Here is an 11,308-nt window from a genome sequence, read left to right as displayed (position 1 = left end):
AAAATTGCAATTGAAAGACTCTGCTTTCAATGGAGAAAGAGGAGCGGGCAAGGAAAATAGAAGGGGAGCTGTGAGGAGTGGGTTAGAAAGAATAGAGGATTGGCAGGGGAGGTGGCAGCAGGGGGAAGAACAGGAATGAGAGGGAGGGGAAGACACTGGAGAATGGGAGCGGGGTGAAATTTGTGAATAATGTGTTAACAGGGAGAAAGTAACCTGTAGTTATGAAGAGGATGGAAAAAATTGGAAATAGTTTTGAAGAGAATTTAATTACAGTGGTACCTCTACTTACGAATGACTCGACTTACGAATGTTTCTACTTACGAATGGAGCTCCATCCGCCATCTTGGATGCGGTTTAGATAGGATTTTTTATACTTACCAATTTTCAGATAGGGTTGCTTCGACTTACGATTTTTTTCTCCCAATACATTCCTATGGGATTCGACTTACAAATTTTTTCGACTTACAAATGTGCATTCGGAACGCATTAAATTCGTAAGTAGAGGTACCACTGTATATATATTAAAATTTAGTGAATATGAAAGAAATTTGGAAGAGATGTATAGGCTAAAGGAAGAAAATATTTTAAGATTGTGTAAATGAAAAGGAAAAATAGGTAATGAATTAGAATACAGTGGTATCTCTACTTACGAATTTAATGCGTTCCGAACGCACATTTGTAAGTCGAAAAAAATTGTAAGTCAAAACCCATAGGAATGTATTGGGAGAAAAAAATCGTAAGTCGAAGCAACCCTATCTAAAAATTCGTAAGTAGAAAAAATTCTATCTAAACCGCATCCAAGATGGCAGATGGAGTTCCATTCGTAAGTAGAAACATTTGTAAGTCGAGTCATTCGTAAGTAGAGGTACCACTGTAGATTAATCATGGTACTACCCTGTTTCTCATATTTTAAGACATACCCATAAAATAAGCCATAGCAGGATTTTTAAGCATTCAAGGAATATAAGCCATACCCCGAAAATAAGACATAGTGATAGGCGCAGCAGCAATGCTGGCTGCGGCAGGAGGAGGAGGAAAAAAATAAGACATCCCTTGAAAATAAGCCATAGTGTGTTTTTTTGAGGAAAAAATAAATATAAGACATGTCTTATAATATGAGAAACACGGTAGGGGATAATGGAGATAAGGATTGGAAAATTATGATAAAGGATATTGCTAAAGAAGGTTATGAATTGAAAATCAGAAAGGGGGGGAAGGGGAAGTCTATAAGATAATGATTTGAAAAATAGATGTTTTAAAGTTTGTTCTTTTTTTCTGTTTTCTATGTCTGTGTTTGTTGGTGTATTTGTTATTGTATGTTTATTTGCTTAATTATGTTTTAAAAATCCATAAAAATTAGTATTAAAAAAAGATTTCTGGATGACAAAGCTAAGACCCCTTCATCGTCTGTTTAACTTGCTGCTTGTTTTCCTTTTCTTCCTGTTTTGTGGGATGAAGGTTTTGTTGGTATAGAATGTAATGAATTTTAATATTTTTAATTATTGTCATGTTGATATTTGTGTAAATGCATGGTCCTCACAATAAAGGGATTTGTTGTTGTTGTATTACAATTTTATTTAATGATTTTTTTTTATTAAAAAAAAAAGTTCAGGAATAACCTTGAGGCATGAGTGGACTCTTCCTTTGTTGATGTCTCCAAGCTGCACAACCATCTGTGGAGGCTGCCCTGGATTTCCTTCCTCCAGTGGCGGGGTGGACTAGTTGACCCTCAGGAGTCCCCTTCCCAACCATGGTTTCCTCATTCTTTCACTTGGAAAGGGGCAAATTTCTAGTCTGCTTTGTGGTAAAGGCTGAAGATGTCAGAAACCCTCAGGCGAACCTCCATTGCAAGGTCGTTATGAGGATGAAACAGCTGACGGGAGAAACCTCAACTCTGGTTCCGTCTCTTAACTGCCTGAAAGGAGACCCAAGTGGGAAAGGAACCAGCCCTACTGCACAAAAGCCAATTTCCTATTTGTTCTACCTGCCGTTGGCCCCCAGAAAGTTTCTCAGAAGGGAATGTGGCCCTCAGTTCTAGGAAGGTTCCACAGCGGTGTCGGAGACTTCTCCTTCCAAGCCTCTACCATCTCGACTCTTTTCTGCAGATCCAAGAAACGACTTCCTTTATCTGTTGAGAATATAATACTTTTATTTGAGAGTCTAGGATGACACTTATCACACAATCCTGTTTCGTCTCCCGGCTGGAAAGAGCCTGGATCTGTGGAACTCACAGCAACAGACTCTCCACACACCCCTTCAAAATAAATAAAAACCAAACAAAACCCCTCCCATGGATCAATTTCCAAGCTGGTTAAAACAGTCTCCGAAGAATACAGATTTCTTAAAATAATTAAAAATGTATTAAGCTGTTGATTATGGTTACGCTGCTACTAAAGAGGCTCAACACTGGTTCGCTTTGTGTGCTCGTAATAAGCAAGGTCTTGCTCCCCTTCTGTGGATGCGCAACAAGGGTTTGGTCGTCGTGGTGGGTATTCACACACACGCTGCCCTGGAATTCCGGAATCCCAAACTGCAATCCCATGCCCTCTTACATGTTGCAGGAAGTGACCTTAAGCTGGATTAGAGTAGGCAGGTAATGGTGTAGAGTGGATGGAGATGGTATTCGAAATGATCAGGGTATGTGTGTGTGTGTGAATTGTTCCAACCAAATAACCGGGGGGGGGGGGGGGGGTTGGAGCCGCTTATAGGAGTCCTGAGTCGCGGCAGGATCGAATAATAATTTTTTTAAAATCTAATTTGGGACAGAAGAGCGTTATCAGGCAGGGCACCCCTGCCATCCTGAACTGATCCGTCTCTGGCCACCCTCCCCGCCGCACTGTGGCTTGTGTGAATGTACCCCAACATTGCGGCTTGGCAGGTTCTGGGTTGGTGAAAAAACAAACCAACCATTAAGAAGAGCACATGTTAAGTTAGGATTGGGAGAGGTGGCAAACGTCATTGCGAGTCAACGATTCAAACCCAGCAAAATGCTGGAATATTATGGTTTTTTTTAATGTCTCTGAACTGGGTGTGTTGTTGAGTAAGGCGAACACTTTAGAGAGCAGGAATCTCTGTGCTGCCATCTTCCCCAAACCATGCCCCCCCCGCTCATCTGCTGGCACCGCTGATGTTAATGAATGAGCGGGGGCACACAGGGTCTAATCCTGCACCGGCTGTGCACCGCGGCCGGGAAGAGAGCCTTACGGCAGAAAAGCAGAAAAGGCTTAATTCCAGCTGACGAGCGGGGCTTAAAGCTGTTTGAAGCCACTCATTTAAGCGAGTGGGGGGAGAAAAAGTCACCTCCCTCTCCCCCATCTGCCAATTTCAAGGTGAGGTGCGGGGCTCACCTGTCTAAGCGTGCTACCATATAGCAATGTCATGCAATTGGGAGGTCAAATTCAGCCTGCGAGGCCCATCCTGATCAGGTTCCAGCCCGTGGAACCAAAAAGGTCCCCCACCCTGGATCCATCTGGGTCTGCGCCCTTTTCCCCTAAAGCCTCGCCAGATTTGGGGGCGGCAACGCCAAGGAGCAGATTTTGAGAAGTCACCTTACTCTGTGCCCTGCCGCTTCCCTCCGATCCAAGTCTTTGTCATTAGACCAAAGCAGCTGTTCCTAAGATGAACAAAATGAAACAAAAGCCCCATTTCCAGCCAGAACTCTTTTGCAATTCCTTTTCATTTCTCCTGGCGAATGGGTAAGGGAGGGGAGCGTTTTGAAGGTTTGATATGGAGGAAACGGGCACTGGCAAAAAAAAAAGGATTTACTCAGTTAACGGGGACTTTGCTCTCCCAACCAAAGTGCCAAAGATTGTGGAGAGCAGAGGGGTGCCTTTACCCTGAAATACCTTTGGGTGCTGCAATTTTTTCACAGTACATTTTACAAGCTGCCGAAGACAGAAGCAAACGGGGGTACCCCCAAACTCCAGAAGGGCTCCAGGACCTTCTGCCCAGAGAATGCAGGGGTTTGCAGGCGATGTGAAGAGAAAGGGATGAGGTGTTTGATGGATGAGTAAATACTGGGGAGCCCTGCCCCGTGAACCTCTTTGCAAGGAGCTTGGGGGTGTCTGCCCCATGCCAGAACCTAGCACAAGGTGCTCGTCCTCAAGCAACGGGCAAGTGTTAGAATCTCGCCACTGCCTTCTCCTTCCTGGCTCAGCCAATGTGGAGAATTTGTTTAACACACCTGGTGGGCCTTTGAGGGGCAGAGGGAATTTGGGGGGGGGGGGAGCAGGGTCGCCGGTTTAATAAATTGTGTGCACAAATCCGGGTCTGTTTAATCGCGCCCAAGTCAGCTTGGCCGGCTCCCAAACGGAGTCGAGGTTGCCATCTTGGGACAGGTCCCGTGGAAAGGGTGCTCCTTGAGCCGCCACAACTCGCCACAACCTCTTTTCTGCAGCCTGCCAGAGGCTGAGCGTGAAAAAACGAAGGAGGACACGACAAGGGGGAAGGGCAAGGGCGAAAGCTCAGGGAGCGGCTGACCCCTCCCCTCCCACCCATCTTGAGGGTCCACCTCACTTGGCCATGACCCTGCATGTGCCCAGCCCACTAAAGTCCAGTCCGCTTCTCTGCGGAAGAGGAGGAGGAGAAGAAAAGAGCCTTTTCCGCCCGTCCCGCATTGCAGGGAGGAGGTGTCCGCCGGCCACAGCCGCACCTTCTACTGTCGCAGGCTCCAAACCAGAAAAAAACGTCCCTCTGGAAGCAGCAACGCGAGCAGGCCGCTAGTTTCACGAAGTAGCTGTTAAGGTGTGTTTTTTTATTTCTTATTTCTTCTCTGCTTCTGTTCCAGCTGCGGCTGGGACAGCCTCCGGCTCCCATAACAGGAACTCGTGCAGAAGGGTGTTCACTGTTTCCGGACACTCCATCATGACCATGTGGCTGCCTTCGTCAATCACCTTCAGGAAAGCGATGAGCAGGATCTGGGGGGGGGGGGAGGAAAGGGCAGGAGAAGGTTTGAAAGGCAGTTCCCTGCTCCGTGGAAGCCTAGAGGGCTCATCTCCCGACCCTCTTAACTGTTGTTGTTATAACAATAATACAGTGGTACCTCGGGTTGCGGACCCAATCCATTCCGGGGTGCCGTCCGCACCCCAAAAAGTCCGCAACCTGAGTGGCGGTAGAGTGCATGTGTGAAAGGGCAACAGAGCACTTGTGTGCATGTGCGAAGTGCGCAGAACCCTTCTGTGCATGCATGCGCGGCGGAACCCGGAAGTCAACACTTCCAGGTCCACCGCGTTCGCAACCCGGAAAAACGCAACCTCAAGTATGACTGTAATTACTACAATAATTACTTTTATTATTTCAATTTATATACAGTGGTACCTCGACTTACGAACGACTCGACAACCGAATTTTTCGACTTACAAGTGGGGCAAATGGCCGCACACTTACAAATTTCTCGACATCCGAACGGAAACCACGGCGGTTTTAGATAGGGTTTTTTCGACTTACGAATTTTTAGATGGGGTTGCTTCGACTTACGAATGTTTCAGTTTCCAATGCATTCCTATGGGAAATCGCGTTTCCAATGGCGCTTTTCGACTTACGAATTTTTCGACCTACGAAGGTGCCTTTGGAACGGATTAAATTCGTACAGTGGTGCCTCTGGTTAAGAACTTAATTCGTTCCAGAGGTCCGTTCTTTACCTGAAACTGGAACCTGAAGCACCACTTTAGCTAATGGGGCCTCCTACTGCCGCCGGGCCGCCAGAGCACGATTTCTGTTCCCATCCTGAAGCAAAGTTCTTAACCTGAGGTACTATTTCTGGGTTAGCGGAGTTTGTAACCTGAAGCATTTGTAACCCGAGGTACCACTGTACTGCCCTTAAACAGAAGATCCCAGGGCGGTGTACAACATTAAAAACACATTACAGAACTTAAATGATAAAAATACTGTATACCGTAATAAAAAAACATAGTGACAGGCAGCCTAATAATAAAATAGTCATAGTAACAGTCCTCTCCCCCACACTTTCACAGGCCGCATGGATTATTTAATAGCCATATGCCTGGGTAAAGAGGAATGTTTTTTGCCTGGCACCTAAAGACATGTATTGATGGCCCCAGGCAAACCTCTCTGGGGAGAGCATCCCACAATCGGGGAGCCACCACCGAAAAGGCTCCGCTCTCTTGTTGCCACCCTCCAAACCTCTCTAGGATGGGGGACATAGAGAAGGGCCTCAGATGACAAGTGCAAGGTCTGGGTCAGTTCATACAGAGAGAGGTGATCCTTTAGGTATCATCGTTATTTACTATTATCATTAAAAGCAGGAAGAGGGCAAGGGCACTCACTCTGTGGTAGATAATTCCAATACCAGGCGCTACTCTGCTCACCAATCTTGTCTAACCATTTGCTCCCAAACCCACCTGCCCTTTTACACCTCACCCACCCCTCACCTGTCCCCTCCACTCTTTCCCCAAGCCCCACCCCAAGCTTTTAAAGGAGGGGATAAACTACAATTTCAGGTTCTTATGACCCTCCAGGAGTTCCCTGTTTCTAGGCATATAACTATAGAATTGAACAGCACTCAAGTGCACTGAGGCACACCAGAAAACATTATCCCGTTTCACTGGCCAGAGGTGAAGCTGCCGTTTCACAGAATTCTACAGTAAGACAGACTCCCGGGCAAAGAGAAAGGCAGGGGTTATTGGGGTAGGATTTCATAGGGATTCAGGGCATGGTTGCCAAACCCTTACCTCAGCCATCCGCTGGTCCTCCTCCACAGGGACAAATTTGTCATGCATTCCGTGAACGAGGAGGACAGGCACCGTCAACTCAGCATGGTAGACCTCATCCCCCTCCGGCCAGTACTGGCCGCTCATCATGGCTCTCAGGACAAAGGACGAGACGTTGAAGGCATTCCCTTCCTTCAGCAGCTGCTTCTCCTTGGCGCCTTGGCGAGCAAAGCCAGCCCTGCAAGGGGAGCCAAACGGGCAGGGTTAATTCAGCACGGATATTTATTCGTTTATTTATTTATTCGTTGAACACTTGGCGGATTTATCGCCATGCTCTTCGGCTTTTTAAGAAAAGGCTCCCGGAGCAGCTGAGAAATCAGTGAAAGAAAGAAAAGGAATGAAGACAATCAACGAAGACACGGCATGAAAGGAATATACTCTGGGAGGGAGAAGGAAATAAGCAAACCCAGGGCTTAGACCAGGCATAGGCAAAATTGGCCCTCCAGATGTTTTGGGACTACAATTCCCATCATCCCTGACCACTGGTCCTGCTAGCTAGGGATCACGGGAGTTGTAGGCCAAAAACATCTGGGGGGCTGAGTTTGGCTATGCCTGGCTTAGACTATAAAAAGACATGACAGCAAAGGAAACTACTTTAAAAATTAAATAATAATAATAATAATAATAATAATAATAATAATAATAATAATAATAATAATAATTTGTTATTTATACCCCGCCCATCTGGCTGGGTTTCCCCAGCCACTCTGGGCGGCTTCCAACCGAATATTAAAAACAGTACAGCATCGAACATTAAAAACTTCCCTAAACAGGGCCGCCTTCAGTTGTCTTCTAAAAGTAAAATAATTGCTTATTGCCTGGACATCTGCTGGGAGGGCGTTCCACCGAGAAGGCCCTCTGTCTGGTTCCCTGTAACCTCACTTCTCACAATGAGGGAACCGCCAGAAGGCCCTCGGTGCTGGATCTCAGTGTCCGGGCTGAATGGTGGGGGTGGAGACGCTCAGGTATACAGGACTGAGGCTGTTTAGGGCTTTAAAGGTCTGCACCAACACTTTGAACTGTGCTCGAAAACGTACTGGGAGCCAGTGTAGATCTTTCAAGACCGGTGTTATGTGGTCCTGGCGGCCACTCCCAGTCACTAGTCTAGCTGCCGCATTTTGGATTAATTGCAGTTTCCTGGTCACCTTCAAAGGTAGACAGCCGCCCTGGACACAGAATTAACCTGTGCCTCCATGGACAGCTGTGAGTCCAAAATGACTCCCAGGCTGCGCACCTGGTCCTTCAGGGGCACAGTTACCCCATTCAGGACACATCAACAGCCCAGTGAGGACAGAACATGCTCAGTCGCCATGGAATGCAGAGTGACAGATCTGTGATGACTGGCATTTTGTCACCCCCCCGAGACCCCTGCAAAGGCTACTCACTTGAGAAAGCTCCAGGCCAGGCATGGGGAGAGGCAACGCAGGACGCACGTGGGCATGTTGAAGATGGAGCAGAGGCTGGGCTCCAAGGCCGTGGGCCCCCCACCATTGATCATTATCACCTTGTGGACCAGATCCGGGTATTCGTGCGCCAGGAAGGTGCAGAATGAGACTCTGTGGAAAGAAGCAAGCGGGCGAGTTGGAAGGTGCAATATCCCCCAACTTGCCCCCCACCCCGATGTTTGTGTGCCTCCTCCATGAGAGGTCCAGAGGGCGGCAACATGAGAACGGGGCCTTTTCTGCAGTGGCTCCATTTGCGGAATGCTCTCTCCCAGGGAGGTTCGCTGGGTGCCTTCATTATATACTTTTAGCCACCAGGCGAAAATGTTCTTCTTTAACCAGGCCTTTGGTTGATTGACATCCGATGCCCTATTAAAATGTGTTAGGGGGTTTATTGGGTTGTTTTCGTTTTTATTATGAACTAGCTGGCCCTGCCACGTGTTGCTGTGGCTAATCCCTGTGTCTGCCCCCACCCTGTGTCGATCCATGACGTATCCCACCCCCTCCTCCCCCCACCCCCCGGGTCATCCGTGTGACTGGTCCCACCGTGTCCTGACCTGACCTATCCTGTCCCCTCCTCCCCCAAACCCCCACCTAGGCAAGTCAGTACCTCCATTCGGCCTTGTCTGTCAAGGCTTCGGCCTAGTATGTGGTGCTGTTGAGAGGAAAGGTTCTATAGGTGCAGTACCAGTGTAGCCACCACTAGAGGGCACTGGTTTGCAACCTGGTTCTTTTCCCAGCATGCACTTTTGGCTGAGTGGTGTGTTCTGGAACAGGAGTTTTGGGGAGTTTGACCTGGCAAAGGTGTGGCATCTGTCTTTGAAAACCTTATAAGAGCCTTCCGACATTCACTTTGGATGTTGTGTTCAAATTTGAACGGAATCGGTGAAGCGGTTTCGGAGAAAAGCGGATAGTAACCCACATGCCCAGTTTACATTTATTTATATATATAGATAGATAGATGTTGTGATTTTATGTTGTGAACCGCCCTGAGACTTGCAGGTATAAGATGGTCTTCTACTACTACTACTAATAATGATGATGATGATGATGTTTGGAGTCCACCCTGGATGATAGGAATTGTAGTCCAGAACACCAGGTTACGAGTAGGCTGGATCATATCTAAAGCCAGGGAGGAGGAAGCTTGCCAACGACTGCTATTCACGTGCGTTGAAAGAGCCTCCATTTTCAAGAGCAGTCTACCTTCACGTTCCTGAGTGGGGGAAATAACAGAAGCTGCCCCTGGGCCTGGCTTCCTGGGAGCACTTGTAGGGAGCATATTATATTAATTCATTATTTATACCCTCCCCATCTGGCTAGGTTTCCCCATCCACTCTGGGCGGCTCCCAATCGAATAGTAAAAACACAATACAGCTTAGATTTGGCTCTTCTGATTGCAGCCTTTTTATCACTGTGCTGCCCAGATATTGTTTCCTAGCTTACATTTCCAAGTCTCTGCCTTCTTTCCCCCCCTTAGGTTTACAATTTTAAAAATGGTTTCAGTGAGGCCTTTTTTCCCTTTCAGTTCATACCGTCCAACTTACAGCTCCCTTCTAAATATACCTAAGCTAAATCCTCCCTCCTCTCGGGCATCGTCTCCAGTTCCGGAATAAGCTGCAGAAATCCCCTACAGTGAAACCGACATTTGATGGAACACGGGGCAGAGTGAAATGGAGTGCACGGAGGAGGGGGGTGCAGCTCATAAATGGCTCTCCCCTCCCTGCTCATTTAATCCCCAGAACAACCTTGCGAAGAAGGTTAGAATAAGCTTTAGAAATCAACACACACACACGGCCCGCTGCAATGAAACCAGCATTCAGTGGAATGGAATGAACGGGGTTGGGGAGTGGAGCAGGATCCTCCCCTCGCCCTTACCCGTAGGAGTGCCCGATGAGGATGTTCCTCTTCCGAGCGTAGCGCTTGAAGACGGCTCGCATGTCTTCAGCCAGGGCGTAAAAAGTGTACGCGGCGGCGATTTGTGGGGCCGAGCTGCACCCGTGGCCGGCCAGGTCCGGGGCCACCACCTCGTAGCCCAGCTTGGCGAAGAAGTCCAGCTGCTCCTTCCAGATGTCCAAAGAGCCCCCCACGCCGTGGATGAAGAAGAGGACCACGTCGCCGTGGGTGCCCTTGCAGCTGGTGATGAACTTGGTGCAGTCGACGTTGATCACCTTCTTTGGCTTGCGCCGGCGGCGCTTGGCGGGGGCAGGGGGGTTGGCCGAGGGAGTGGCTGCGCCAGTGCCGGCAGCGTCCGAGACCTCCAGTTCCATTGTGCCGTTGGGTTCGGAGCCGTTCTGGCAGTGGAGGATGTCTGCGCAGACGGCGTCGCCCAGGTTCTCGATGACCATCTGCCCGTTGCGGTAGACGGTGATGCGGCGCTTGCAGCGCACGACGCCCGCCGTCTGGGGCGCGTCCTCGGCCCCCGGTGGGTGGGTGGGGGCCAGGTGCTTGACCCGCAGGACCCGGCCAGGCTTCACCTCCACGAAGCTAAACCCGTCGCTGGACTCGACGCTCTCCAGGGGACCCACCGCGTTGGGGGTCTTGCCCATCAGGCAACACAGGAGCCCATCGGTGATGCTGGTAAACATCGTGATTCCTGCATCGAGAGGAGTTGGAGGGGGGTGGTGGGAATGACAGAATAGTGCATGAGACTCTGCGAGGTAGGCCAGTGTAGTTATCCCTGGGTCCCAGATTCCTGTGCTACAGAGGAAAAGACATGGAGCACATTCACCCCACACATTTAAAGCACTCCGATACCACAACAGTCATGGCTTCCCCCCAAATAACTGGGGAAACGGTAATTGCTTAGAAGAGGGCTGAGAGTTGCTAGGGGACCCCCTGATTCCCTCCCCACAGTAAATAAAGCTGAAGTAAATCAATTAATATGTAAAAACTACTGAGATTTTTGCAGGGAGGGTGTTTCATTTTGCTTCCAAATTGATGATGGGCGCTGAACCACTGGTGTTTGTCATTAGGACACGACAGCGCACTGCAAATTTTTGCTGCCGTTCAGACTATTTTAAGATGTAGTCATAAAATAAGCCATAGCAGGGTTTTTAAGCATTCAAGGAATATAAGCCATACCCCGAAAATAAGACATAGTGATGGGCGCAGGAGCAATGCCGGCCGTGGCAGGAGGAG

At 48.6% G+C, this 11,308-nt stretch overlaps 1 protein-coding gene across 1 annotated transcript in view; it reads right to left on the bottom strand.

The window, feature by feature from the left end:
* Positions 1-2,123: 2,123 nt before the first annotated feature.
* ABHD8 (abhydrolase domain containing 8) overlaps positions 2,124-11,308 on the bottom strand; it is a 28,203-nt gene continuing 19,018 nt past the window's right edge. The window contains exons 2-5 of the mRNA XM_035119341.3: positions 10,046-10,763; positions 8,114-8,284; positions 6,690-6,906; positions 2,124-4,916 (exon numbers count right to left, since the gene is read on the bottom strand). Of these exons, the coding sequence (XP_034975232.2) occupies positions 4,761-4,916; positions 6,690-6,906; positions 8,114-8,284; positions 10,046-10,755 (1,254 nt within the window). The 5' untranslated portion in view covers positions 10,756-10,763 and the 3' untranslated portion in view covers positions 2,124-4,760. The remainder of the gene's footprint in view (positions 4,917-6,689; positions 6,907-8,113; positions 8,285-10,045; positions 10,764-11,308) is intronic.

Source organism: Zootoca vivipara, chromosome 6 (assembly GCF_965207765.1).
Source record: "Zootoca vivipara chromosome 6, rZooViv2.hap1.1, whole genome shotgun sequence".
Classification (NCBI taxonomy): domain Eukaryota; kingdom Metazoa; phylum Chordata; class Lepidosauria; order Squamata; family Lacertidae; genus Zootoca; species Zootoca vivipara.
The sequence above is the reverse complement of the archived record's forward strand: the minus strand, read 5'-3'. Positions and strand labels throughout refer to the sequence as shown.